This window comes from Athene cunicularia, unplaced genomic scaffold, assembly GCF_003259725.1.
Source record: "Athene cunicularia isolate RWA unplaced genomic scaffold, athCun1 SCF_2, whole genome shotgun sequence".
NCBI lineage: Eukaryota > Metazoa > Chordata > Aves > Strigiformes > Strigidae > Athene > Athene cunicularia.
In genome coordinates, this window is record NW_020799266.1 from 1,220,021 (window position 1) to 1,247,792 (window position 27,772).

General features: G+C 51.9%; 1 protein-coding gene across 1 annotated transcript in view; it reads left to right on the plus strand.

Moving 5' to 3' along the window:
• LOC113490656 (fer-1-like protein 4) overlaps positions 1 to 27,772 on the plus strand; it is a 40,264-nt gene that overhangs the window by 388 nt on the left and 12,104 nt on the right. The window contains exons 2-34 of the mRNA XM_026867214.1: positions 7 to 19; positions 97 to 152; positions 781 to 869; positions 2,977 to 3,076; positions 5,290 to 5,381; positions 6,013 to 6,054; positions 6,163 to 6,324; positions 6,585 to 6,645; positions 7,883 to 8,014; positions 8,175 to 8,237; positions 9,560 to 9,644; positions 9,920 to 10,079; positions 10,299 to 10,482; positions 11,228 to 11,414; positions 11,626 to 11,990; positions 12,635 to 12,743; positions 13,510 to 13,708; positions 14,471 to 14,591; positions 15,244 to 15,344; positions 15,880 to 15,967; positions 17,219 to 17,335; positions 19,348 to 19,500; positions 19,740 to 19,923; positions 20,484 to 20,608; positions 21,005 to 21,139; positions 22,345 to 22,518; positions 22,761 to 22,877; positions 23,219 to 23,380; positions 23,697 to 23,856; positions 24,887 to 24,990; positions 25,376 to 25,507; positions 26,115 to 26,163; positions 27,337 to 27,443. Of these exons, the coding sequence (XP_026723015.1) occupies positions 7 to 19; positions 97 to 152; positions 781 to 869; positions 2,977 to 3,076; positions 5,290 to 5,381; positions 6,013 to 6,054; positions 6,163 to 6,324; positions 6,585 to 6,645; positions 7,883 to 8,014; positions 8,175 to 8,237; positions 9,560 to 9,644; positions 9,920 to 10,079; positions 10,299 to 10,482; positions 11,228 to 11,414; positions 11,626 to 11,990; positions 12,635 to 12,743; positions 13,510 to 13,708; positions 14,471 to 14,591; positions 15,244 to 15,344; positions 15,880 to 15,967; positions 17,219 to 17,335; positions 19,348 to 19,500; positions 19,740 to 19,923; positions 20,484 to 20,608; positions 21,005 to 21,139; positions 22,345 to 22,518; positions 22,761 to 22,877; positions 23,219 to 23,380; positions 23,697 to 23,856; positions 24,887 to 24,990; positions 25,376 to 25,507; positions 26,115 to 26,163; positions 27,337 to 27,443 (4,128 nt within the window). The remainder of the gene's footprint in view (positions 1 to 6; positions 20 to 96; positions 153 to 780; positions 870 to 2,976; positions 3,077 to 5,289; positions 5,382 to 6,012; positions 6,055 to 6,162; positions 6,325 to 6,584; positions 6,646 to 7,882; positions 8,015 to 8,174; positions 8,238 to 9,559; positions 9,645 to 9,919; positions 10,080 to 10,298; positions 10,483 to 11,227; positions 11,415 to 11,625; positions 11,991 to 12,634; positions 12,744 to 13,509; positions 13,709 to 14,470; positions 14,592 to 15,243; positions 15,345 to 15,879; positions 15,968 to 17,218; positions 17,336 to 19,347; positions 19,501 to 19,739; positions 19,924 to 20,483; positions 20,609 to 21,004; positions 21,140 to 22,344; positions 22,519 to 22,760; positions 22,878 to 23,218; positions 23,381 to 23,696; positions 23,857 to 24,886; positions 24,991 to 25,375; positions 25,508 to 26,114; positions 26,164 to 27,336; positions 27,444 to 27,772) is intronic.

Consider the following 27,772-nt stretch of genomic DNA (forward strand, 5'->3'; position numbering starts at 1 on the left):
GTGCAGCTCAGCTTCCGAGGTGGGCGCTGGGCGGGCGGCAGGGAGGGGCGGGCCTGCCTCCCCCCGCCGCCTCACGCTTCCCCTCTTCTTCCCAAGGCTTCACCCAGAAGACGAGGAAGATCTGCTGCGGCCCGGAAGCCGTCTTCGGGGAGGTGAGGGCAAGCCGGCGGGCGGGGGGAGCCCCGGGGCTCCTCCGCAGATGTCGCCCGTGGGACAGGGATGGGACGTGGAAGGGGGCCCCGGGAGAGCAGGGGGCCGGGCAGTGTTCCTCCGGCAGCCCCGGAGCCTGGGGAAAGAGGAGAAAGTTTGGGGGGCAGGAGGGACCTTCCCCTCTTGCTAGCCGCAGGGGACCAAGGTGGGGTGTCTGCTGAATCACAGCCTCAGGGCGCAGCTTTGCGAAGTGCCTGAGCCTGGTGGTTCCTGCCCTGGGCGAGCTCTTCTCCCCAGGTACCTCTGCACCTGCCCGTGCCCCGTCTCACCCCACAACCTGCCAACTCGGGGACCTCAGCACCCTCCTCTTTCCAGGGGGATGATGCTCTGGCTGCCTTAGAAGCTGACCTGCGGTCCTGTGCTGCCGGTGGGGCTCTCGCTCCCCTCCCCATCCTTCCTCCACTCCCAGCTGCAGGGTCTGCCCTGGCCAGCAGGAAAGTAACTCCCACCACGGCAGCTTTTTGTCACACCCGTTGGCTCAGTCACTGCAGGGGAGACGAGCTGGCCACCAAACATTCGAAAGTGTGGCTGGGAATGAACTGTCATCTCTTCCCGCTCTGCTGTTTGTAGCTCTTCCACTGGCCTCACTATGGGAAGCTGGTCATGGGAGAAGTGCTGTCCATTAAGGTTTACAACTGCAGCAAGGTTTTCAGTAACAGGTAGGTCCTTTGGTTGTTCGGGTGACCAGCAGAGGTGGGGGAAGAGACGTACTGGGCTTTAAAATTACGTACTGGGCTTTAAAATTTCCTACTGGGAGTAGAAAATGTTTTTATTGGAAATTTGATGGAAGGAAAATCAGCAGGATATAAGTTACAGAAGAAAGATGGAGCTGGTTTCTTCTGGTGGGGCAGCAATGTTGTATGTATCAAGTTAAATAAGGGGAATGATTGAGTTGTGCCAGCAGTTACAGAGACTACCTAAAGATCCAGATCAGACTCCCAGGTGGCACAAGGGTAAAACAGGGCCCTAAAAATAGAACTACAGGGGCAGGACTTGCAGCAGAGAGGGGTCCTGCTCTTACCCTGTAGATCCATGTGTTGACTGGTGACCATGCTGCACCCAAATTCAACATACCTATCAGTGGCAAAAAGCCCTGAGCCTGTGGTAGTATGGCTTAACCTTTAAAAAAGCCAGCAATTTAAATTTAAGGGGTCAGCTAGAATTTAAAATGCTTCTAGGTGGCACAGACACATTGCTGTGAACTCAGTGGCTGTTCTAGCAGTTGTAAAACACTTCAGGGAAAGCCAAGAATAGAGCTGACAGGTTGAGTAGTGGTGGTGGAGCAAGCAAGGGAACAGAGGCACATCCTTCCAGGATGTGTGGATGCAGGGAAAGATGCTAACTTTGATAAGCAAAATATATGAACTGAAGAAAGATCAACAGGAACAACTTTGTAGAGGCAGCTAATAATACAGCCTTTTCAAAGCCATCACAAGCCTGCTGGAGAGGGTGTGGAGGAAACAGATGAGTACAGCACATGTGAGACAATTAAAGATAAGGCCAGAGCAGAAAATGTGGCTGAACCTTGTGTCACTGTTTACTGGATGTTTTCCTTATGGGAGTTGGATCAGAGGAATGTCTCTGACTGAAATGTCAATAGAAACTGCTATAGGACAAATAGATAAAACAAACAGTAACAAATCACCAGGACCTGATTGCGCTGGCGAAGAATTCCAATGGGAAATGACTGGGCTGGCACTGATGGCATTTATCCACACACCTCCAAGAGTGATGGCAGGTGACAGACATTTAAAAGCAGGTGGTCAACACACTGGGATGATCAAAAATAAGTAGAGTATGGAAGGACAGAAGGGAAAAATTTGTTGTGCTGCTGTATTGACCTGTGGTCTCTGGGCTTCTGCATGTGCAGCCTTTCTGTGGCAGCAGCACAGAGCTGGAACAGCTGGGGAAGACGGGCATGAGCAGAGAGGCTCCTTGAAGGTAGGAGACTAGACAGGCTCTGCATCTCAGAGAAGAGGGAGGTGAGAGGGAATATGGAGATCAGCAGCTCACAGCTGAAATGGAGTGACTGAGGAATGATTCCTCCTGTCTTGGTCCTGGGCAGGCAGTGAAATGCTTCGATGGTGGTTTCCAGCAGGCAGTAGGAAGCTCAGCTTCATGCAGGGCTTAGCTCGGCTGCTGGCAGCTGCCATGGGGAGATGGAGGCAAACATACAAACAGGCTTCAGATAGCAGTAACACAAGGTGGGGTTAGGAGCGGCTGAATGAGATCCCGTGTGTGTTACTACCACTTGAAGGGAGCCAGATGACCCTTCCCTGGGAAGAAGCCCCTTTGGAGTTGGTAAATTTTGCCCAACTTTCTGCAGACATCCCTGCAGCCGTGGCTTTATGTCCTATTTCTGTGTTTCCTTGTGTGGAGCCTTTGCTTGCCAGTTTTGTTTGGGAAGAGTAACCCAGCTCTGCTGGGTGCCCAAATGCAGTCTGGTTCCCTTGAATCCCAGCTCTGCTGAAGGGGAGAGCTCCTTCATGCTTAGTGGGACTGGATCTGCACAAGCCTTTAACCATGGATGGCAGCTTGATTGCAAGCAGCTGCCTGGGCATGACTGGGGTGGAGGCACGACCTGCTGCAGGGTCAGTGGGTCTCAGGTATTTTGGCTGCCAGACTCCCTGTGGAAAGTGCTGCAACACTTCACTGCATCTTGGAGGGGCTGTGAGCAGGAGAGTGGAGATCCTGGTACTCTCTTCCCCCAGGGTGTAAGCACTGATGCTATGTACAGTATTGCTGTAACCTCTGGTTTTGTTCCAGGCTTCTTGGTACCCTTGTCCTCAGCCTTCAACACCTGAGGATGTCTGGGAGGCTGATCCTCCGGGAGGCCCTTGTTGACAGGAACCAGAGAGTCACTGGTGTAAGTCCTCTGCAGGCAGCCTGGCCAACAGTGATCAAGAAAGCTTTGTGGTAAACGTTGCATGGCACTTCCCAGGTGGATTTCGGGCTGAGGGGGAGCCCAAGGTGCTGCTCTGAGCCCGGGAGTGTTGCTGTTTGTGCTCTCTCTGTGCAAGGGTGCAGACACTTTACACCCATCAAGCATCCAGAAGTGTGGGGGGGTGGGCTGGGTCCTTGGAAACCTGCTGAGGTCCTGAATGAGCAGAGAGAGGCTTAGTAAAACCTCCCCAGGTCTGGGCGGCGGATGTAGAAAGTGGTATTTCATCTGTTTCTGGCACCACGCAGTGCATGGGTGTGGGTGTGGGCTGCTGCGGGGTGTGAAGCAGAGGGGAGCTGATGGGGTGAGGCTGAAGGTGGCAGGGGGTCTCGGGACCCCTGGTGAGCTTTTGGGTTAAACACCAGTGCTAACTGGATGGCTTAACTGTGGTCTGGGGCAGTGTGAATGGCTCTGACACCTGCCTGTCCCTCTGCTCTGCCCTGTGTGTCCCGCTCCCCTCCTGCCCTCGTGCCAAGGCTCACTGGGCCCTTCATGCCGGTGGGAAATGAACACAAAAAATGAGCCATTTCCTGCCAGCTGGGTGTGCACGCATGGTTTGCTGCAGGGCTTGGTGCCAGGGCTGCAGGCAGGGCGGGAGGAGGAGAGGTGGAGGTGGGCAGCCCCGCCGTGTGCTGCACCCCTGTTTGCCCTTCCCACAGACAGCCTGGCTCATGGTGGCATGTGGATGCAGCTCTGCGGCCACCAGGCTGTGGGCCCCAGTGGCACAGGTAGAGCCTTCCCGTGTTGCTGAGCTGGCTGGATCAGGGAGCAGGTTCAGGTGGAAACTGAGTGTTTGCAGGATGATTTTTAGCCTGATGGAGTTCATTGCATAGACGTTGGTGCCAGCAAAGGGACAGGGCCTAGCCCGGTCCCTGGGCAGCGCTCGGTGCTGGCAATGGTTTGAGGGGACCGAGCAAGGGGCACTTACACCACTGTAAGGTCAGAGCTGCTCTGTGGCCCAGCCCTTTCCCCTGCCTGCCTCTTCCCTTGTGCTAACAGCAGCACTCATGCTGATGAGCTGCTCTGACCAAAAACCAGCTGCATTCGGTTTTGCCAGGTTAGTTTTTGATTGTGCAGAGGGGGACAGATGTAGAGCAGGCAAGACTGGACACCCATCCATCAGCTCATCTGGGAAGAGACATGTCCCCAAGGGAGAGACGCTGTTTCGACGGCTGCTCCTTTAGCAAAGTGGGAACAAAGCCCTTCCTGCTATTCCAAGTCCTGTTCTCTGAGACTTGAGTTATTTGCACCCTTTTTTCTCCTGGTGGTTTGAAGGGTTTTTATCAGAGCCTTGGCTGTTCACCCAGCTTTATCTCAGGCTTCTGTATCCATCCAGCCTTTGCTGCTGCCTTTCCCAGCCACTGTACTACCATTTTCTTGGGCTGTATTTCTCCTCTCAGAAACACATGTTTTCCAAGGACTGAGCTATGAATCCAGCTTGTACATCCCCTTCAGCTACTGAGAAGTGACACCCTTCGCCTCTCCAATTTTAACCTCTGCTGGGAAATTCTTGTGTGTCTGTGTGGTTTTGAGATCAGGCTGGTCACCTGCAGACCAAGTATTTTCAGGCTTGTGCCAGCTGTGCTGATAGCCATTGTGCCCCATACTTCTCTGGACATGCTTTTTCATCACTAACACTAAGTCCATGTCTTTTGTGAGGCAGACTCTGGGTGTGTTTATGTCTTCTGTGGTGTTTTAAACCAAGATGCCATGCCTGGGGATGCTCTGCCAGCTGTCTCGTGCCTTCCACAGAGAGACTGCTCCAAACCCCTGTCCATTAGTTTGCTCTGCTGCAGGGCTCTCCCCACCTTCCTTGTCAAAAGCGCCCCAAGACAGCTCTCAGGGGCCTCTCCGTGGTATATTTTAGATTTGGAAACTTGAACCAGCTTTTATTCAGTGAATCATGGAGTTTGGGAAGCTCAAGGGGAGGGAGTTTACTTATCTCTAGCTTGTTGATGGAAGCAGACAAGGAGTATGTGGAATAAATAGACTTCTTGTGGGGTTGTGACCCTTTTTCTTCCTCTTTTTTCCACCAGCATCTCACTTCTTTGTTTCCTGCATTCTCCCCTTTTATGTGACATTTCTCCAGTTGTTTTGTGGCTGCCAAGCTCTCGGGCAGCTTAATTTTCTGTTTGTAGATCTACATTGAATTGGATTTGCGCTACCAGCCTCCAGATGGCTCAGCTGGGACCTGGGTTGAAGAGGACTTTGCCTATCAGATGAAGGACAGGTATTGAAATCCAGGGAGGAGCAAATTTCCAGGCAGCTTGTACAGCTGCCTTTGCCAGTGGCAGCGTTTGGGGTGCAATCCAGCCTCATTTGCTCTCCACCTTTGGCTAGGCTGATGCATCTCTGCTCTACAACAGTGATAAGTGAGCAGGGCTCTTGGAAAGAAAATATTTTGTCTTCACAAAGAGCCTGGGACTGCAACAACCCATTGCACACTGGGAGTCCTTTCAAACCCAAGAGCATTTCTGCAGCCTTTCTGGGAGCCTTTCATCAGCCTCTCTGGGAGCTTCCTGATGGGAGCAAGACTTTGTGATTGCAAAGTTTTAGAGAGCGTGGCTTTGTCCTGTAGAGACCCCAGGCACCCTGCACATAGGTGGTGCCAAAAGCTGGGGGAGATGTGGGTGGCTGGATGGACAGAATGACAGGCGGCAGTAAAGCCTGGGGAGTGTCACTTCTGGAGTGCCAGAGGCAAAGCAGTAGGCACTCAGGGTGGACAGTGGAAAAACTCTTAGGACGCTTGTGTCCCTGCCAAGAGCCAAGCAGAAGCATGGCTGTGGCACTGTTACTTAAATGAATCAGTGAACAGCTGTAACAGACTTGTTTTTTCAGCAAAGCATCTCTTTTTCTTACAGTTCAGAGTTAATCATCCACAATCCTGGATTTGAGGAGCTGGAGTAAGTAGCCCTGCTTGAGTGTATCAGCACACCCTCCCGGGTGGTGGGAGTGCACAACCTGCTCGGCAGGGCTGGCGATGCGATGGGTGATGGGGGGTGGGTTTGCAGGGCAGCTGAGGGACCGAGAGCGAGTGAACTGGACAGGAGGGCCGCTGCACTGGGCAGGAAGCTGGCAAAAGGCCTGGAGACTGATGAGGAAGAGGAGGAAGAAGATTTCTATGATGTGTCTGAGGTGGAGGTCTCAGGCGTTGTCTTCAGCCCTGTGAAGAGGTACCCATGGCATGCTCTTCTCTCTTGCCCCTTCTTGGGCCCTGGGGTGGGAAGTGCCAGCTCATGGCAGAATCCTGCATGTCTTGGCATTCTGCTTCTGCAAAATGCCACAAACCTTCAATATCCAATGGCCCCAAACAGAGACTGTTGGGGATTTGCTCATTCCCAGGGCAAGGGTTTCCATTGCTTCCCTTGGTGGGGGCTTGCTCAGGTCCATGGAGATGAAGAGACCTGCTCACCTGGGTTGTTTTTCTCTGCAGCCGCTCCAGACTTTGCTCCGCACGGGACCTCTTTGCCACCCCAACCCCACAGAGCTTCCAGGTACTGCAGAGTTGGGTGCGTGTCCTTGCAGCCACCTCTGGCCTTGCAGCCGGTCCCTCACTGCCCTGCTACAGGCCGAGGCTTCTCCAGTTGCCACATACCCCAGCAAGGCCTCTAGCATGAAGACATGTTGCTTTGTGTGGCTTCCCTGAGCAAGGTGTAAGATTCCCTGAATGAATTGCATCCATAAGTGCTGTCTTCAGCATTAGCCAGCCCAGAGCAGAAATTCTCTGTGGGCCATGTATTTAGCTATGGATGTACAGGAGAAGGGGATCAGTGTGGCAGCCACATGTGCCACTGCAAAACACTGCCTGAGCAGAGCTTTGGAGAGCACCTGGGCAGGGCTTCCCCAGGGCTCTGCCTGAGTCCCCAGGACCATCTGTGGGACATGGCTGGGGGTGGATGGCTGCTGCAGAGGGCTTTCTTGGAGGTGCCAGGAGGCTGGTATGAAGCTGTGGCTCTGGCCGACGCTCTGACATCAGGTTTATTTGAAACCACTGTGAAATGGAGTTCAGTCCCATCATTTTCCCCTGCAGATTTCAGGGCAGGTCTCCTAGCCTGGCTATGGATTTATATCCTTCTCTGGTTCTAAGTAAACATGGACTCACATTTTGGTCTCCTACTTTTCAGGGCTGGGTCCTCTTGACCAAGCAGGAAGCTTTTGTGGGGGTGGAATTTCCTACCATCATTTTCTGGAAGCTATTATTCCTTACCTTAGCAACTGCCTAGGTGCTTGTACTGAGAGAAAATGTGAGAACATTTCTTCCACATCTCAGACTCATAAACAGTCACAGCAAATGAGACAGTCACATTCCAGTCTCTCCAATGGTGTCCATCCCAGTAGGATGCAAAGAGAAATATTGGCAGAAGATACAAAAAGCATCTTCTCCAAGATGCTCTGTAGACCCCACCATGTGGGAGCGGTGGGTTTGCATCCCCTTAGGATTATGAACTGAGTGGGGACAGTGCTGCTGGGGAGGCCATTTTTGCTAAAGGTGCTGGGGATTTAACATTTCATTTCCTTGCTTGTCTGAAAGAAACAAATATCTCAAATACCATTTTGGTTTGTCCTGGCCATAGCAGATTCCAGCAGCCATGCTCTTGCCTGCCCTGAGTGTCCACCCCTATGGCGAGAGAGCTCTGCACATTTATGTACTGGTATTGCTGAGACAAGCTCAGGATGGAGCTGGAAACGAGGAGAGTGCTGATCCAAAGGTCTTCTCCCACATTTTCTCAGGTTGGGATTAATATCATTGAAGCGCAGAAGCTGGTGGGGGTGAACATTAACCCCTTTGTGGTAGTCAAGGTTGGAGAGGAGAAGAGGCACACGGTGACACAGAAGTCAACAAACTGCCCTTTCTACAATGAAGTATGTGATACGGACAGAGGCTCTGTCTTTGTCCTACCATTGTCCCAAGTGGTGGGGCCATCCTTGCAGGGGATGCTTGGGGTGCTGCTCTCTCAGGCAGAGGTGCTTGTGTAGCCATGTTGGGAGCCTGGGGCTCAGCTGTTTTGCTCTTCTCTTGCAGTATTTTTTGTTTGAATTCCATGAGCCAAGGGACGTTTTATTCCACAGACTCATAGAGATCTCTGTAAGTATGTCCTCCTCTATATCCTTCGTCAGTAACTAGCACAGCACAGTGCTTCTATGTCTAGATGATGGGAGTGATGAGAAAAGCGAGGGTACCATTGCCAGCCAGGATTTCCAGCCAGAGGCTTAGAATCACAGAATCACAGAATTGTCTAGGTTGGAAAAGACCTTGAAGGTCATCCAGTCCAACCATTAACCCAACATTAACAATTCCCAACTCCACCAGATCCCTCAGTGCTATGTGGACCCGACTCTTCAACCCCTCCAGGGATGGGGACTGCCCCCCTGCCCTGGGCAGCCCATTCCAACACCCAACAACCCCTTCTGCAAAGAAATGCTTCCTAATATCTAGTCTAAATCTTCCCTGGTGCAACTTGAGGCCATTCCCTCTTGTCCTATCACTTACTACTTGGTTAAAGAGGCTCATCCCCAGCTCTCTGCACCCTCCTCTATGTGCCCAGCAGAGAGACCAAAGGGTCTTCCTCTGGCCACAGTGGGGCAGAGACCAGCCCTGCTCTGAGCTAGCACTGGGCAGTGCTGCCTTCCCATCTCCTCCGTGTCAGGTTTTCTCTGCATCCAGTTGCTGAAGTAGGGTCTCTGGGGCAGTTTCTTGCCCATTGCCTTGTGACCTTGCTATTTTGGGGGTGATTTCCTGCAGGTTGTGGAGGCAATTGACTGGGTGAGGGGAGCTCAGCAGTGCTTGTAGAAAAGTCCAGGCAGGCAGAGAGCAGTCTTCAGAAATTCCCTGGCCCAAAGCGCAGGAGCTTCTCCAAAGTGCAGGGGTTTCCCCAACACATGGGGCTTTTCTGAAGATAGCTAAACCCAGCCAGCACCCCCTTTACCACACAGTCTTCAGTGCTTTCCCTGTGAAAGGCTGCATGCCTCTTCTGCTGGTGTGGGTTCAGCAAGCCCTGAGCAAAGCTCAAGTTTTTGGAGGGACAGTAGCCTGGTGGGTGCACGGGTCTTCCCTGACCCAGCAGGATATGGGCATAGGAATCTCTGTGGGAGAGCAGGTCTGCCCTTGGTCTGTTCTAGGGTTCTGTCTTATCTGGGGCTGGCAGAAGAAGCTGGATTGGTTGCACATGAATATGCCTTGGCCTGGGTTTGACTGAGGGCTGTGGGCTGGTGGGCTCTGTGAGAATGTTTGGGCAGGTTTGTCCTAAGGCTAACTCAGATGGGTTGGTATGCACAAGGAGCTCGCAACAACTATCTGAGCTGTGCGTGGGAACGGGCATCTCTTAACAGTCCTCCTCAGTGATGTCTGGACATGTCACCTGGCTGCCTACATCTCTTGGTGCTCAGGGGGATTTGTGCTGTCTGCAGGTTTTTCACTCAAAGAACATACCGTTTCTGGAAATGTGCATAGGAACATTCAAGATGGACGTTGTGACAGTGTACAGCCAACCAGGTATGACCAACTGCATTGCATGCCTGCTCCCTGACTATGGCTTTGTCTGAATCTGATGTTCCCTTCATGCTTTGCTGGGTCTGGTGAGGACCCTGGCTTTAAAGTGCTTAGTTCACATGAAGACCAGTACTTGTTTCTCCTGCTGGCTGTCCGAGTGCTGGTGACACCTCCTGCACCTTCAGAGGCAGGGTCAGGGCAATCTTTGTGCAGACATAGTTGGGATGTGAAATGGTAACCTGGGTTCTCCACAGGGAACTCCTTCCCTTCTCTCTCAGATCACAGGTTTTTCCAGAAGTGGGCTGTTATCAGCGACCCCACAGACACCCGGGCAGGTGTGAAAGGCTTTGTGAAGTGCAACATCTCCGTCACTGCACGTGGGGATGTTGTGACCTCCCTTCCCACCTCCTCCAGCAGCCGCGATGAGGACATTGAAAGGTAGGTGCAGTGTGCTCTTGCATGGCCCTGGTGAAAACAGTCAGGTCTCTCTTCACACTACCTTTTTTTGCCCCCTTTTTCTCCTCTTCTGATGGAGAAAGACCTAGGGAAAGAGACCTGTGATGGGTCAGGATCCAAACTTCCTGCCAGTCAGGGCATTTCCCATCCTTGTGTTTCCTGGGCTCCTGGAGAGGACCAGAGCATGAATTTGTCTTTCAGGAACCTGCTGCTGCCTAAGAGAGTCCCTGCAGAGAGACCCTGGGCCAGGGTCTGCATTAAGCTGTATCGTGCCGAGGGCCTGCCCAGCATGAGCGCGGGCATCATGGGTGGTTTCTCCAAGATCATAGGGGAGAAAAAAGTCTTTATTGACCCATACGTGCAGGTCTCATTCTGTGGGCAGCAGGTGAGTCTGTTGGGGGGTCTGTTTGGGGCCAGGCGGATCCTCCCTTGGCAGCGTGCACTGGGCTGGTGCTGCCAGGAGCCTCCCTGGGACACAGCAATCCCACTAGAGATAAGCTGGGAGAGCCCAAGTCTTGCTGTCTTGGGCAGTGGCCTGAGCCATGTGGATGTGTGGTGTCTGGTTGAGGAGGCTGTCGTGGGACTTCTGTCTCTGCAGAGAGCTGTACGGGAGACGGCCCCAGCCCTGAGCACAGCCACTAGCTGTGCAGGCAGAGATTTCGTATCCCTAAACATAGGGAGAGGGTCAAATAAATCTTGTATAGTAGAAGTCCTCTGTGGCAAGCTGTGGCAAGCTCGCCACCCTTGGGAAAGTTTACTGAGCTGATGACCCTTGTCTTGCACTCAAGCCCAGGGTTTCTGGTCCTATCTTATCCATCAAGATGAGATTCAGTCCCTAGGAAGCCTGGTAGGCCTGGGGGTGCTCCCAGGGGACCCTGCCACACCTCAGGGTCTGGTGGTGCTGCCTGCTTGCTTCCAGAGTATTCCTTGGCTGTGCAGGGCACAGCCGAGGTCTTGGGCAAGCCCCCCTTGATGAAGCACAGTTGCTGGGATGGGGCACAAGCAGGGACACTGCCACCTCCAGAGCCTGCCTGAAACCATCTGCAGGTGGGGCAGGAGGACACGTCCTTCCCAGAGAGGCTCTGGCAGCTGGCTGGGACTGTGTGGCTTTCACACCTTCTCCTTCTCAGGGGGAAACATCGGTGGAGACCAACACCACTGAGCCTGAGTGGAATGAGCAGATCAGCTTCATTGAGATGTTCCCACCTCTGGCCAGGAAGATAAAAGTCCAGGTGCTGGATGATGCCAATGTTGGTGATGTGGCCATTGCTACCCACTACATTGACCTGCAGCAGATCTCAGACATTGGCAGGAATGGTGAGGCCTGGCACGGCTGTCCCCAGAGCAGGGCATCCTGAACAGCCTCATGCCATGCATGCTCTGCTTGGCCATGGGGGTCTCCTGGAAATGGGAAGCAGGAGTGGCTGGAGGACACTCACATTCCTGTGTCCTGGGATGTCTTCTTGGGGGAAGGTCTCTCTGCAGCAGCACGCTGTGGTATAATTAGACCCTGTTCCTGTTGCTGCAGGCTTTAACCCCATGTTTGGCCCAGCCTGGGTGAACCTGTATGGCTCCCCCCAGAACTCAGCTCTGCGGGACATCCACAAGGACCTCAACGAGGGCATGGGCGAGGGGATCTTTTACCGTGGGCGCATCCTCATGGCCATCACAGTGGAGATCTTCAGTAGCCCCAGTGTCGCAGAGAGGAAGCTTGGGGACAAGACGAAAGGTGCCCTAAGCAAACTGAAACTGAAGAAGAAAAGTAAGAAATCCAAGGAGAAAGCCAAAGAGCTGAGCCAGCTGCAGGGAGAGGAGGAGTCTGGGGGTTCTCAGGAGGCCGAGCAGCCCGGGGAGGTTATTGTGGAAGTGGAAGAGCTTCATCCACTCCCTGAGGTGAGTCCTGCCGCGCTGGCATGGCTGACCCATGCCATCCTGCAGCATGCATGGGCCTTTTGAGGAAGAGGCAGTAGGATCACTTGCTGGTGTAACAGTGCCAGAGCAAACCCAGCCTGCCCATTGCTGGGCCATCCAGGGCTCTCTGAGCCTCTGCAAGGGCCAAGGCCACACCCTCAGCCTCTCACAGTAAAGCTGGAGCATCCCCACGTGTGCTGCCTTCCTGGTGCAGGATGGACTCTCACATGGGTGTTATTCCCAGGGCACAGCTGCCTTTGAGCGTTTCCTTTTTATCCCCTGGAGCCAGGGAGCTGTTATCTGCCTCTGGGTCTCTACTTGTCCTGGGAAAGGCAGGCAAGATGCAGCTGTGTTAGTACAGTAACCATCCCTTAACCTACAAACCTGTGCAGTGGCTTTACACAAGCACCATCCAAATCCTGGTGGCTCTGCACCAATCCCCTAGAATTTCCAAGAAAACTTGTCCTGTGTCTGGCAGCCCAGCGGTGGTGACCTCAGCAGCATCCCACTGATGTTCTTTGGGAGGGTTGGCAGGCACCAGCCATGCCCTGGTGCTCTCCAGATTTCTGCTGAGGCAGTGTTTTGGCATAGGAGGCTCTTGGGCTGATTTCTGTCTCCTTGCTCAGAATGCACTGGGAAGGAAAGAGGAATTCCTCCTCTTCGCTGCCTTCTTTGAAGCCACTATGATGGACTCCTCTCTCAGCTCCAAGCCTGTCAGCTTTGAAGTCTCTATAGGTGGGTATTCCCCAGAACCCTTTGTCCAGAAGCTACAGGAACAGTGTGAAAATCTATCTGACAGGCCATGTGAGCACTGCAGTACTAAGGTACCAGCCCTTACAAAGTTTGTGCCTCCAAAACAAGAACTCATGAAGGATGGGGGGTGAGGCCAGGGAGTGTGCACTGTGCTTTGTTATCCTAGAAGTCTGGATGTGCTCCTGTGGGATTGGAGATTTGCAGTATCCGTATGAACTGCCTGTTTGGGAAGAGTGGTTTGAAGCTCTCCTGAGAAGTGGGAGTGCCAAGTGGTAGAAGGGTTTGGAAGCAGAAAAGGGAAGCGGAGGAGGGGAAGCCAGGATGCTGGGCTTAGCCATGGTGCTGAGGGGCTGCAGCAGTGGGTGATGGGGAAACTGGTAGGAGAGCAGGTCCAAGCCCTCACCTGCTAAGCTGGATGGGTGGAGATGCTTGATGCTGAGAAGTCTTCCTGAGTGATTGCTGCTGACCCCAGTGTAGGAGTGTAGATGGCAATTAGCAGGCATTTGGGGGAGCTGGTGGAACTTGGTGGCAGGCACGAGGACTTCTTTGCATTGTCCAGCTCCCTCTCAGACCTCCTGGTTGTCCATGTGATGCTTGATGGTTGGATGCTACTGAACTGCAAGTTCCAAAAGCAGTGCATGCCCATGTGCTTCTTTTGGCAGGATGATTGTATTCTGATTTTGCAAGCGAGCAAACTTGTTTAACAGTGATCCCACTTGTCTGTTTGCTGTTCAATGCTTAACTTAAGGAAACTATGGCAAAGCTGAAGAGATTGTGACCAAAGTAGGGAGAAAAGTGGAAAAGGGAGAAGTGAAAGAAGAAAAGCAGCCTTTGCTGGACCCTGGTTCAGATGGTGAGCTGGATGTTGAAGTCCTGGCCCCAACTTCCGCAGCACTGAACAAGTCAGTGACGAAGAGCCAGAGACCAGAGCCCATGGAGTATGACAGGTGAGTCTTTGTCCTTTTTTCCCACCTGCCCTGGTCCTGTCCAGCTTCACAGGTTGGTTATTCCTGATACTTTTAAAGGTCTGCTCAACAAAGTGAGTGCTGTGCAGGTGTTTCTCCTCTTTGCAACCCTGCAGCTTGCCATGGTCTCACTGACTGCTGTTGCCCATTAGCCCTACAGGCCCTACAATGTCTGCTTGATGTGTGCAGGTGGCCAAGGACAGGGCCTAAGGGAAACTGTGACCCATCAGTAACAGCAGTCCTTTTTCTGGTTAACAAGCAGCATCCTAAGGGCTTGAATCCAGTGAGGAAGAAGAAGAGTACTCTGGCACATGCTGTCCTATTCTGGGCAGGCAAGACACATACACAAGCTCTTCTGGTGTTATGTTTGCTCTGGGAATGCTGCCTGGTTTGTCCCACAGGCCTGGCAATGTCTTGGTGTTTGCGTTGTGAGCTCTGTGCCTGCTACTAATCAGTCACATAGCAGCAAGAACTCTCTGCAGCATCCCACGCTCCCATCAGCCTCATTCATCTGGGCACGTGCTGCTCTTTCTGCTAGAAAGCCTGTGCACTAGTTTGGGATAGCAAAGGGCAGATTCAGCAGCTTGCATTCATGTCCGTGCTACAGGGCCCAAGACAAGCTGTTCTCTGTGAGGACGACAGAGCCCAGACACTGCCCCTGTGCTGGGTGTGCAAGGACCACATTGTGACATAAGTGCTTTCTGCAAACGGCAGCTCTACCCTTCTGTGCCTGTTGCCCTTTAGGTCATACAGCTGCCTGCCCATGATGCATGAGAAACCCTGCGTGTACGTGTGGAGCTACTGGGAGGATCACACCTGGAGACTCTGCATTTCCAACTGGATTGTCAAGCTGGCAGAGCGCCTGGTAGCGTGTTCAGGGTGTCTGTCTGTGGCATGGTTCTTCCTGGTGTGCTTTCCTTGTAGCACATGCAGTTGCTCTGTGAGATGATTGCATTAAACATCCTCACCCTGCCCCATGCGAGTCCATGTCTCTTGTAGGACTCAGTCCCACATGCCTGAAGGGCAGGTGGGACAGGGCAGTGAGTGCAGAGCTGCTGCTTGTGCTGTGCCACAGCCTGGTGGAGGGTCCTGGAGGTGTGAGTGATGCCATATCTGTGATAACAAACTCCTCTGCTGCCAATCCTGAGCTGCATGTGCACTGGAGAGATGCTGCTGCCAGTAGACTCGGCCTCAGGCTGTTATCGGTGGGGCGGTGTACAGTCTCTTCCAAGGGCCTCATCTTTCTGTTTAGGGCTTAAGAAATCCAAAAGCTGAGCTTGCTGGTGTGTTTCAGTGGCTGCTCAAGGACTGAGACAGAAGGTGTTTTAACAACCAGCGTTAAGGTTATTCCCAGGCTCCAGAGAGTCCCTGGTAGCACAGCACTGACCTGCAGCACTCTCGCAATCCCCAGCTCCGCAGAAAGGCACAAGCCATTTGTGGCAAACACATCCTTGCAATGTTTCACTCTGACCCCACAGCCAGGCACAAGCTTCTTGAATGTTGTGCTTTCTCCACAGGAGCAGGGGCTGGACAGTGTGGAGAAGCTTGTGAGAAGGCCGAAGGCTAAAGCAGAAGAGAGGCTCAGAGGAGTGCTGGAGGAATTTGTAGCTGGATGCAGGTTAGCAGATCATGATTTCCTAAGGTTTCTTGTTTTCAGGTTAGGGGGTCATGGCATGTTCTGCCTGGGCTGTGTGTAGCCTGCTCTCTTGTCCTCTTGAGATGGATGAGTGGAAGGAAACCAGGATGACTCGGGGAAAGGACCCTGTAGCTCTTCAGCCTTGGAGAGGAGACTCCAGTCCTGGGAAGCACGGGGACCTTGACATTCCTGGACTTCTGGGTGTTTCCTAAATGTTAGAACATTTCCTTCACTCTTTTCAATCATGAAGTTTCATCACTGCCACTGCCTGGTGGGGTCTTCAGTCCCCAGCCCTGTGATGGCAACAGTAGAGAGGGAGCTTCAGGTGCTGAGCTGGTGTACCTTCTGAATCACAAAGCTTGCAGAAGAGAGGGCATGGCAGAGAGGGTGGTTTTTGATGCATCTGAATTAGTACCAGGAAACTGGAGCTTGTGCCCCTGCTGCGTGAACTGTGCTCTGCCTGCTGGGTGCAGAGGATGTAGAGGATATGGAGCCTGTGCTGCTTTTCTCATTGCAGGCAATATTCACTCAGCGCAGAGAGAAAAACAATGGCATATCCAAACAACCTCGACAGATGTCGGATGAAATACCTGATGCGCAGCATTGTAAGCTGTGAGGCTTGGTGGTGGTGGTAGCCTGTGCGATCCCTGCTTTGGGGGGTGCTTCTGGAGGACCAGCTAGCATTAATGCTAAGAAGGAAACCCGGGGCTAAGACTCATGGTGTCAGTCATAGGCTTTTACTGCAGCATCTCCCACTTCTGCTCAGAGCAATAAAGCTTCCAGCACAGGGAACAGAGGCAGAGACTGGCCATAACTTTATGCAGATGCTGTGCCCTGATGCCATCCTTCCTCTGGGGCATGTGTGGCTGAGCACATGCATGTTACTGCCCCGTAGGTTCCTGGAGGCCTTTTGGTGCAGGCTATTCCTGCAGTCAGTTTGGGGGAGCTCACTGAGACCCACTGCCCCTAGAAACTCGGGCCATAAGCTAGGTACCTATCCAGCAGATCTACAACCAGCCAGCCATCTGCCTGTCCTTGGAGAGGGCAACATCTAGGCACTCATAATCCTGCAGACAAAGCCACCTCGCTGAATGAGAGCACAGTTACATACCCTCCAGCACAGCACAGCAGATCATGGCTGTAGTCATAGTACCCATCAATCTACGAATCTTTGAAAGACTGAACAAAATGCAATGACAGCAGCAGGAAGTAAAATTTAGGCACATCTGGGTCCCAGCTCCCTTCCCTCTGCCTCCTCACACATCATCACCTGAGCTATGGTGAAGGTACTCTGCTAGAGGATGAGAGGACCAGCCCAAGAGATGAGGCTTCTGGCCTTGTCAGTTTGCACTGTGAATTCCTTCTGGATTTATTATTAGGTTTGGTTCATCACAAAGTCACCTCTCAGATGTATACATTAATGGACATGAAAGCCCAGCCCTGTCTTCCAGTTTTCTACATCATATTCCCATATTTCTGTGGCCCTAAGTTGCTCCTTGTGCATAGCCTCCCCCAGGCACTATCTGGAGCCTTAGACTACCAGTGTCTGAAATGTTTATTCCTTACATATCTTTCTGCCTCAAATGATGCAAAAGCTCATGTTACTGGCAGGTATTGGCAGAACTGATGAGTTACTGGAGTCTCCAGTTCTTGGCACCCTTCACTAGATGTCTCATAGCAGGTTCATGGAGGTTTGCTCCCAGCAGCTGGGGGTGAGCCGTGGTGGAGGTCAGGGTGCAGCGGGGCAGGATGGATGCAACCAGCACATGGATATTTCCCCTCAGAGCCCCTGTGAGGGGTGCCAGTGTGGCGTGCCTGGGTCACAGCCAGGCGTGACAGCTGTGTTCTCTGTTCAGATCCTGTATGCCAAGCAGGGGCTCCGTGTGAGGCGTCGGTTGACTCGAGCCAACGTCAAGGAGAAGGTTAAGGAGACAAGGAAGGTCCTGGCAAAGCTACGCTTTTTGGCTAAAGAGGTACAGCTGCTCTCAGGGCACCCTGTTTCTGAGCAGCAGTGGGTGCGGACAAGGAGAGGGCACTGAGCTGGCTGCTGGGGCTCTTGCAAACCTGAGTTGAGACTTTCCCTCTACTGTCTTTCCTTGCTATGTAAAATCCCAGGTTTGAGCTGTTGAAAGTTACCATATTTCATGTTCTTATGAGGGATGAGGCTTGGCAGCCTTGCAGGTCCCTTGGTGACAGAGCAGGGGTCCAAGCAGCTCAGTGGTGGGTTGGAAGCAGAGCTGCGTCAGCTCCAGGCCCCCTGGGCCTCCCTGCCCGCTCTGGCAGGCCAGCCTGAGGCTGTGCCTACAGTGGGACTGCAGGCAGCCTGCCTGGGAAAACAGTCTTGCCTGTGCTGCTGCACTCCCACCAGGGACTGGCCCTAGACACTTTCTGCAAATTCAGTCTTACATTGAAATAAAGTCTGTCATCCATACCAGAGACTCTCCATTTTCAGAGTTTCACTGGCTCTATTTTAAGTAACTCTGGAAAATCAGTGTGTTTGTGTAGTGTAAATCAGAATGCAATGCTTGCTGGAGTTAGGTTTACAGTTTGGAGAAGTCTTTAAGTAAAGGCAAATGATTTTCACACCTTTAGCAGTGTGAGGGTAGACTTTGACATGAACAAGATGCCACCCCACACATCACCAGGAGAAGAAGCTGTCCTCAGGCTCTAGCCTCGAAGGCTGGCTGCAGCGGATTCCCCAGACAGGGAGGAACCTCCTCCCATTTTTCTCCCTGCAATCAGGTGGGAATGTTGCCGTCTCTGTGGAGTCATGCCTGTACATGCACTTCCCGCTTTCGGTCGCTGCTTGGAGGCTGGTGTTCCTGGTTTGGCTCAGTAATAAATTGCTAGAGCTACTTGTGTACTGAAAGGATGCAAGTACAAGTACCAAGCACAAGTGCTTGGCAGGGAAACTGAGATGAGGAAGAGAACTTAGGTTAGAGTTTAAAAGAAGTCATTGCTTCCATCTGTGCATTTGCTTTATTGCAAGTCCTGCTCTCGGCCTGAACTGCAGCTTTACGCTGGGCACTCATGTTGCTGGGATGCCAGCTATTATAGTTCTTTCCCGTGGATCAGCACTCAGGTTCCTGTCAGAGGTGTGGGGGAAAATGCCACTTCTCCAGTCTTGTGGGCACTCCCTCTCCCCAGCACGGCATGGGGTTGAGTGCATCCCACTGGTGTTGACAGTGAAAAACAAGGCGGATCACAGACCCCTCCAAGAAACCTGCTGTGTTGGTTTTGGCTGGGATAGAGTTTCTTCACAGGAGCTAGTATGGGCTGTGTTTTGGATTTGTGCTGAAAACAGTGTTGGTAGTACAGAGATGTTTTCATTACTGCTGAGTGGGGTTTGCACAGATCTAAGGCCTTTTCTGATTGTCACCAGTGAGTAGGCTGAGGATGCACAAGGAGATGGACAGCTGACCCCAGCTGGCCAAAGGGCTATCCCATGGGTTATGGCATCATGCTCAGTGTATAAAGATGGGGGGGGAAGGAAGGGGGGATGTTTGACAGGATGGCATTTGTCTTCTCAAGTAACCGTTACATGTGGCAGAGCCCTGCTTGCCTGGAGATGGCTGAGCACCTGCCTGCCCTTGGGAAGTGGTGAACGAATTCCTTGTTTTGCTTCGCTTGTGTGCGTGGCTTTTGCTTTACCTATTAAACTGACTTTATCTCAACCCACGAGTCTTCTCACTTTTACCCTTCTGATTTTCTCCCCCATCCCACTGAGGGAGGAGTGAGCAAGAGGCTATGGGGGGCTGAGCTGCCCACTGGGATTAAACCACGACACCTGCAGAGCCATACGGCAGGGTGGAGGCTTTCAGAAGTGTGTGCCCAGCATTAGGCCCTTCATTTGCTTCTGGATCTCCAAGTTGCAGTGCAGTCAGCAGTCCCTTCTGCGAGGAGATGAAGCTTTCACCATGTCAGTGGAGGGAGGACAAGATGTGCTGTTTCTCTGCTGTGACATTCCTCTCTTTCATCCCTCCAGCCCCAGTGCACCCTCCCTGATGTACTCATCTGGATGCTCAGCAACAACAGGCGTGTGGCGTATGCAAGAGTTCCTGCACAGAACATCCTTTACTCGGTAGTTGAAGAGGAGAAAGGCAAGGACTGTGCAAAGATCCAGACTGTCTTTATGAAGGTAGGTAGTTTTATACCAAAACAGTGTGCTCTTGCTTGCTTCATGCTGCTTCTTGCTCTTTGCTTTCAGCCCTCCTTCCTGAAATCCTGGAGTTCACAAGTAAACACAGCTCTTACTCCACCACTGCCTTTTGCCTCTGCCAGTGTGCTCTTTGGTTGGTCACTGGCTGATAGTGATCATCTTGGTCTGAAGGGAGCATAGCTGAGATCAGAAACCTGATAAATCTCCTGTGCTCTCAGGTCCCTGGCTTACACACTGGTGAGATCTTTGCCAAACTGGAAATCTACATGTGGCTTGGGGTAACCAAATATGCGAAGAACTGTTTGACAGAGCTGCCTGAGGAGTTCAAGTACCTCTCTGAAAGTGGACAGGAGATAGCCCAGCTCTCAGCGTACAGCCCTCCCAGCCGGCTCAGCAGAGATGGTGAGAGCAGATGCCACTTTTCCATGGCTTAATCATGAGCAGGAGAGCAGAGACCTGAGACGTCCTGCCCCAGGGTCAGTGTCCAAGGAGTAGGACCTGATATATCACCTCCATGTCATCTCCAATGGATGAGTGGGACAGGCAGGTCCAGTTTGCTCTCATGAGGACGTGTTTGCACCTCACAGCTGGAGCAGCAGCAGGATGGGTGCTTTGTAGGCATCTAATGTGTTGCCAAGCTGGCAATAGGCATGAGGCCTGCCTCTCTGCTGAGGCCTGGTGGTGCTCCCCCACAGCAGATGCTCACAGCAGATCATAGCACATTTAACATGTCATGTCCTTCCCAGAGGTGTCTGGGGAGCCCACTGATCTTGTCTTGCTTCGTCAAGCCTTTTGAGATGTGCTGGCCATCTGAGAACCACAGTGAGTGCCCCTAGAGGTGGTACTCACTCCTTGCAGGATGTGCCCACTCCTACCTGGCTGGTCCTCTTCGTGCATTTTTTTGACCTCACACAGGGATGGATTGGGGAACCGAGACCTCTTTTCTCTTTTTTTTTTACCAGATTTCAGCTATTTCCAGCTCCGAGCTCATCTGTATCAGGCTCGAGGGATCCTCCCTGTAGATGACAATGGCCTTTCAGATCCGTTTGCAAGAGTGGTGTTTTCGACTCATTGCCAGACCACCAGGGTGAGACTGCCTAAACTCTTGCCTCTGCCTTCTTGGGGACTTGGGAGAGAAAAGTCCTGACATGTTGAGGGCCAGTGCTGTGGCAGTCCTCCTGGAAACTTTGTAACTCCAGGCAGGAGGTATTTATGTGCTTTGGGTGGTGTGACTATGTTCAGGGAACATTTGACAAAACGTATATATCATTAAGCATGGTCTCAGATATTGATTGGCATGTTCTGGTTGGCCCCAAGTGCTGATTTCACACTTCTACCATCTCCCCTTCTGCCAGGCACCACCAGCTGCGTGCAGCTGTGTGGGAGAGGGGATCAGCCCACGCTGCCTCACTCTCTTTACAGAGGGCATGTGGTTTGTTTCCACTGGCTGTGGTACGCTCAGGCCTCCTGTCTCTGTCTGCAGATGCTGGAGGAGACACTGAGCCCCATGTGGAATGAGCTACTTCTGTTTGACCAGCTCATTATTGATGGGAAAAAAGAAGAGTTGAAAACAGAGACACCCATCATTATAATCAACCTTTTCAGCCATAATAAATTTGTAAGTATAGCCATGGTGCACTCCTGCTGTTGTTGCCAGGACAGGTAAGGCAGAGGAGCTCTGTGTGGGTGCTGTGAACAGGCACTTAGGAGCCCCACCTCTGTTTGGCTTCCATGACTCAGCTTGATTCTGGTCCATTGGTGGCAGTGAGCCCTGGGGACTGTAGCTGAGGTTGAGACTTTCTTCAGACTTCTGCTATGAGCTGGGGGGAAGCTGCTGGTTGCAGCATGCAGATGACTCAGAGATGCTGCGAGCCAGGGCCTGATGAGTGCTCGGTGGATCCAGGATCTCCTCTTTGGAGAAGCACTGCACCTCTCACAGATGCCTGCCCCACTTCCTCGGCAGGTTTATGTTGCAGAGGACTTTTAGCCAGGGGGAGATGATGCAACTCTTAGGGCTGTTCCTCTGTCCCCCAGATGCCATTTTACTTCCTTCCTCAGTCCTCCTTTTTCTCTTTCATTAGTACTCAAATTTACACTCCTTTCTGGGGCCTCTTTGTTATCATAAGGGGAATGACGTACTTCACACTGGATTATCCTGTGTAGCTCAGCAGCTTTCCTGGGTCCATTTCCTGGGGCCCAGTACAGGATAGACACTGAGATACTGGAGTGAGTCCAGAGGAGGCCACAAAGGTGATTGGGGTTGGAGCACAGGACAGAGTGAAGAGAGGTGGAGACCAGGGCATATTCAGCCTGGAGAAGATGGGGCAAAGGCAGTGTCTTATTGCTGCCTGATGGGAGAGGGTAGAAAAGGTGGAGTTAGACTTCTCTTGGAGGTTTCCAGGGCAGGATGACAGACAATGGACACAAGTTGGAACAAGAAAAAAATCCAGCTTGATATAAGGAAGCAATTTTCTCACAGAGGGAGTTCAAATGCTGGGGCTGGAGCTCAGAGAGCTTGTGGTATCTCTTTTCTTGGAAACATTCAAACCCTGGCTGGAGGAGACTCTGAGCAAACTGATCTAGCTTTGGTGTTCTATGGTGCTGTTTGCCCAGATCTGCATGGAGATGGGCTGGGAGTTGAGGAGCTGCTACAGACACATCTCATCTGCTCCTAGCTCTGGATGGAGCAGAGGAAATCAGAGGATGACAAGGTGGAACAGCAGTCTTGTGCTGTCCCAAATTGGCTGGAATTAGCAGTGGTCTTTTCTCTGAGGTAGTGATATAACACAGGGACACTTTGACCCATTCCCCTCTTTCTTGTAGGGCTCCCCTGAGTTCCTTGGCCAGGCCTTTGCTGTCCCACAGGTGAAGCTGGTCGATGAGCCATACACCAAACCTGCCCTGCAGTTCTTCGATGTCTACAAAGGCACCAAAGCAGCGGGAGAGCTCATTGCCACTTTTGAGCTGATTGAGCTGGATTACAGTGGCTATTTGGAGGTAATGAGCTTGTAGGAAGCTGCACGTGGTTGCCAGCTCTCTGGGAGGATCTGTGTGGGTGAGGGACTGGTTGCATGGAGCCCACCAGAGGATTCCCTTTTGAAAACCACAGCTGGCTTTCAACTGAAGGGAGGCTGCAGGAACAGAGCCTGTGAGCACAGATCAAGAGGGGAGGGAGAGGGGGCATGGCATGGAGTAGAAATGACTTAATCACTTGTTGCACTCTGGCTTCACCCATTCAGCCGTCAGTGCCTGAGGATGTGGAGCCCAAGGAGCCTGACTACTTGGGAGACCCCTGTTCTGGACGGTTCATCATCCCTGAGGGCATCCGCCCAGTGCTGAAGGAGTTTCGCATAGAGGTGCACTCTCTTCTACTGAGTTGGCTCCCCACTGGGCTGCCCCAAGCCGACAGCACAGCTGGCCGGTGTAGAGGGCAGGGCTTGGGAGGGAGTCACATTTGGAGCTCAAGTGTACCTTTGAGGCCTGATCAGATGCCAGAAATGAAGGTGCTTGAGAGTCTCAGCAGTTTAACAGTCAGAGCTGTTGGGTGTCAGGTTTGGGAGAGTGGCCTCATGCCTCTCTTGAGGTCTGTGTCCTGCAGGGTGAGGGGGGTGGCAGCACTGGTCAGGGTTACAGGCTGTGTGGCCATGCCATGCCTGGCATGTCTTGAGCAGCCCAGTGACTTTGTGTTGTGCTTCAGATTCTGTTCTGGGGCCTGCGGGACCTGAAACGAGTGAACTTGTTTGAGGTGGATCAACCCCAGGTTATCATTGAATGTGCTGGCAAGAAGGTGGAGTCAGAGGTGATCATGACCTACAAAGCGAACCCCAACTTCACCGAGCTGGTCAAGTACATGGACGTGGTGAGTGGGAAGGGGGTCCTGCCACGCCAGGGTGCACCATGGCTGTCCTGCACCCATGCACTGCCTGTCTGTGTGGGGCAAGGTAACAGGAGGGGAGCTACCCCCAGGGTTTTGCTCTCCTGTGGCCACATGGTTCAGCTGCAGATCAAAGCCTTTGTAAATTGCCCACCAAGAGCAGTTTCAGCCATCACCTGTGACTGCAAGGTTTTGGGTTTTGGGCAGAGCTGCAAGGTGCTGTCCAACCTCCCCACGTGTGGTGGGGCTGCCACTGGTATAACCCTTGCTCCTGTGAACCCCATGCATGATTCTTTTGCAGGAGCTCCCAGAGCAGGTCTATCTGCACCCTCCCCTTAGCATCTTCGTGGTGGAAAAGCGGGCATTTGGGCGCATGGTGATGGTGGGTACCCATGTTGTGTCTGATGTGATGAAATTCTCTCCCAGAGAGCTGGAGGAGGAACCAGAAGATGTCCCCAAAGGTGAGCTGCTTGGCAACGTTCCCATGTTCCCATGGAGGCAGCAAACAGGTTCTGCCAGTGGCAGAGATCCCTGGCCCTTTCATTCTCTCCTAGCCAGGCAGCAAAGTCCTCTCCTGAGAGCCATAAAATACTCAGCAAAAACACAGTGTGGAGCAAGTTAGGGCTGGAGACAGGTTGTGACCCTGGTCTGTAGCACTTGGATCCAGACTGATGTTCAGGAGGCAGCAGCAGCCAAGCGATGGAGTGCTGTGTAATGGCTGGCATCTCTCTTTGGGACTGTTTTTTCCAAGGTTAGCTTAACATTTGCCTCCCACCCCACAGGCAGAACTGTTCATCTGTGGATGTGGCATCTCTTTCCCAGGCACTGTTTGCCTTACATTTGTAGAAAGTGGTGGAGGGAGAATGTGAAGACATCTTAGTCCAGCAGGACATTTAGCTGGGGCTAGATACTAGACAGTAACTTATCCCTGTGGAAAATTTTTGTCTGGAATCAAAGATGTTTAGCCTGGGGAGAACTATTGTGTTCACCTATTTCAATCCTGGGCTGGAGAGCTGTTCCTAGTGAGACCTCCATCAAGCTTTAGGGAGCTGGTCCACTAAGACCAAGGGTTGAAAGGTTTATGCTTCTCTCACATCATTGGGCCAAGGTCTGTTCATTGGGTAATGGATTCACTAAATAGCTCTGTGATAGCAACAGCCATAGCTCCTGAACTGGAAGTGTGTAAATAAATACAGCACAAAGGGGAAGGAGCAAAGGACTGATCAATTTGTGGTTGTTTCTGAGTGGGAAAGGTGTATCTCAAATCTGAATTCCTGGGAGTCGGCAAAAAGCATGTTGACGACAGTGGCCATTCTCAGCACTGTACTTGGATTTCCAGAAATATTTTTGCTGGGTCTGCTATGAAAAGCTTTAAAAGCAATCACTTACAGTGGGGGAGGTCTTTCCTGTGGAATAACAACTGGCCAAAAAGTAGGAAGCAGTGGGCAGAAATAAATGCGTGAAACATGAAGCTCCTTCTCTTTCTCTCAGCTCAGAAAGTCTCATCCCAGCGTCTTCCCTCTCAGATTGTTGTAAATGTTGGCCTGACAGCGGGTGACCCAGGTTCCAGCACTCACCCCCTGAGTCTTGTGAAGGTGAGTGATGTGTTGGACCCAGCAAATTTTGAAGCTTGGAAAGCCAAACTGAAGGACACAAACAAAAAAGAAAGCTGGGAAGTTCAGTTAGGTTTCAACTGCCAGTTTTTGCTCTGGACTCAAACACTCCTCTCTCCTGCCTGTTCATCAGCACAGCTGCATGTCTGGGCCCTGGTGCAGGGAGGAGAGCTGTGTTGCCTTGTGCCTTGAAAACTGCTGCTTTTGTAGCAAAGCACAAACCTGGGGCTTCAGGTAGCTTTGCACCTCCTGTGCTCTGTCTGAAAGCTGAGCCTCTGCTAGAGGCTCCCAGGGCACTAGAGTAGGGTGCATGGGTGTTCTGGGTGGTCATTTCCTCTCTCTGAGCCCTTTTCTCTGTTCTTTTAAGGGTCCTTTGCAGAAATTTCCTATCAATAAGCTTGTAAAGAAGGAAGATGAATATGAAGAGGAAAAACCAGAGCTGGAAGAACTAGATTGGTGGTCCAAGTACTATGAGTCCTTGAAGGAGCTGTATAACCAGGTAATCTTTTGTGACAGCTGCCAGCAGAGGGGAAAAGTGACTGTACTGGCTTGAGGAAGATGTTTTCAACAGCACTGAGTGTCATAGTAGCCCTCCTGGCATGAATCTGGAGGAAGATGTGGGCTTTTGTGTGTCAAGCACACTTAAGGTAGCCAGGTATCGAGCAATCCACCAGGCAGACTGATGTCAGCAGGTAATGGATGTTGAACCATCCCTGAAGCTAGGTGCCCAAGTGGTTTTGAGAATGTGACTAGTCTGTTGTTGAGACACTCCTGAAAATGTGACATTGCTGATCTTACCTGCAAAACCGGGACTTTCATGCTGCTTACTCTGTCCTGGCTGTCTTCCCAGGATGTGCTATGGGAGCAGGTCTGCCCCAGGTTTCCTTACTTGCCCTGTGTCCCTTAAATCGTAATCAAAAAAGGCAGCAGGGGGATCTGTGGAGAAGAAATGGTCACTGGCATTGGATACCGTCCTTTAGAATGTTAATGCTAAATGATCTCAGTGCTAGGTATTACTGACTCTGCTGGCAGGAAAACTTTGTCAGTGTCCTATGCTTGGATGGAGAAGCCTTTGCTCTCAAGGATGTGGGGTGACTGTGTTTCAGACACGCAGTGATGAGGAAGATGCTGAGAATGATGACCTGAATGATGCAGGTGAGTCCTCTAGCAATACCCAGCTCTTCTGTGGGGAGATCCAGAGCTTACATCATTCCAGAGAGTGCTGGGCTTGTAGCAATGGGGTTTGAGCAGGCAACGGCTTTGCAGCATTCAGCAAAAACAACACAAAAGGGTGCAGATGGAAACATTGGCAAGGGCTAAAAAAGGCTCTTTCAAGTTGAAAACACCAAACTTCCCTCAGAAAAATTTGGAAGATTGTGTTGAAGGAAGACCCTTCCTGAGTGAGCAAAAATCTGCAGAAAAATCAGCTTCAAGGATAATGGGATTGTCAGGGTGAGAGCAGGAAGCAAAAGTGGGCTGGAGAGAGAGGATGGTGGAGAGGTGAAACTGTCCAGGAGCTGGGCATCACTCTGTGCATGTGGGATACTCACCTGGCACACAGGATTCACTATGAGGTAACAGAAAGACAGTGATAATAAACAGAATATCTGAGAACAGTGTTACAGTTGTAGGCCAGGTTTGTGGTGGTATAAGCAGTGACTTGCCTAGTGATGACCTGGGGAGGTGAGACACTACATATAGAAATTATGTAAATCCTATTTAAGGGGAGGGCTGGAGGGTACCTGCATGCTGTTAGTGCTCAAGGGATCTGGGGTCTTTGGGAAATGGGGCAAGGATGCACCCTCTCTTGGGCTGCAGTTGCCCCAGAGAAGGGTCTGGCTATGCTCTTTCCAGGCACAGCTGCCTGTGCCCACAGTGGTAGTGGTGCTTCTGTTAAACATCCACCCAAAACAGCAGTCTGTCAAATAAGCATCCATCCAAAGAAGAGGGTTAGCTCTCATTTGTGCCTTCTCTGATGCACCTGTGGGCTGGTCCAGCCACTTTCCTCCATTTGGTCTCTTCCCACTTCCTCCCTAAACAGTAGCCATGCAGGCAGGTAAGTCTGTGCAGATTTGTGTGTGTGTGTGTGTGTGTGTGTGTGTGTGTGTGTGTGTGTGTCTGTGTGTGTGTCCCATCCAGCCATGCCCTGCTGGGCAACCTGAGGTGCTGTAAGGACACTTGTTACAGACAGCAGTAGCTCCAGTTACCCTGACACAGGCCAAAGCCCTGGATGGAAGTGGAAGCTGTTGCTGGGGTCACTTCACAGACAGACACTTGAGATGATGGGAGAGCTCAGAGCATTTCCTAATCTCCTATTGCCATTTCTAGATGGAGGGAATTTAAATGCATCCTCCATTGACATGGAAGCAGATGATGAGGCAGTAATTGAAGCTGAACCTGCTCGACCCAAGAGGAAGCTCATCGCCACTCTTCAGGTGATTACTGGGGTGACAGATCTGGCTTCTTTCAATCCTGGCCCTTTGTCCTTGTCATCCTCACCTCCCTGCAGTGGAGGTTAGACTGGGAGGAGAACCTGCAGTGTGCACTAGCCCCCCATCACTGCTAGGCTTTGAAACAGCTAGGGAGGCCTTGAAGCTAAGCTGGGGTGTGTGTGCATGTCTGAGGATGGATGTGGAGAGATAAGGGAAAACCATAACACCCTGCATGGGGTAATACAGGTGTAAGATAGGACCAGATGAAATGTTTGAAAAAGGGAAAGGATGGTGTTTCTGAATCTCCTCTCCTGTAAAATGCCAGGAAAAGG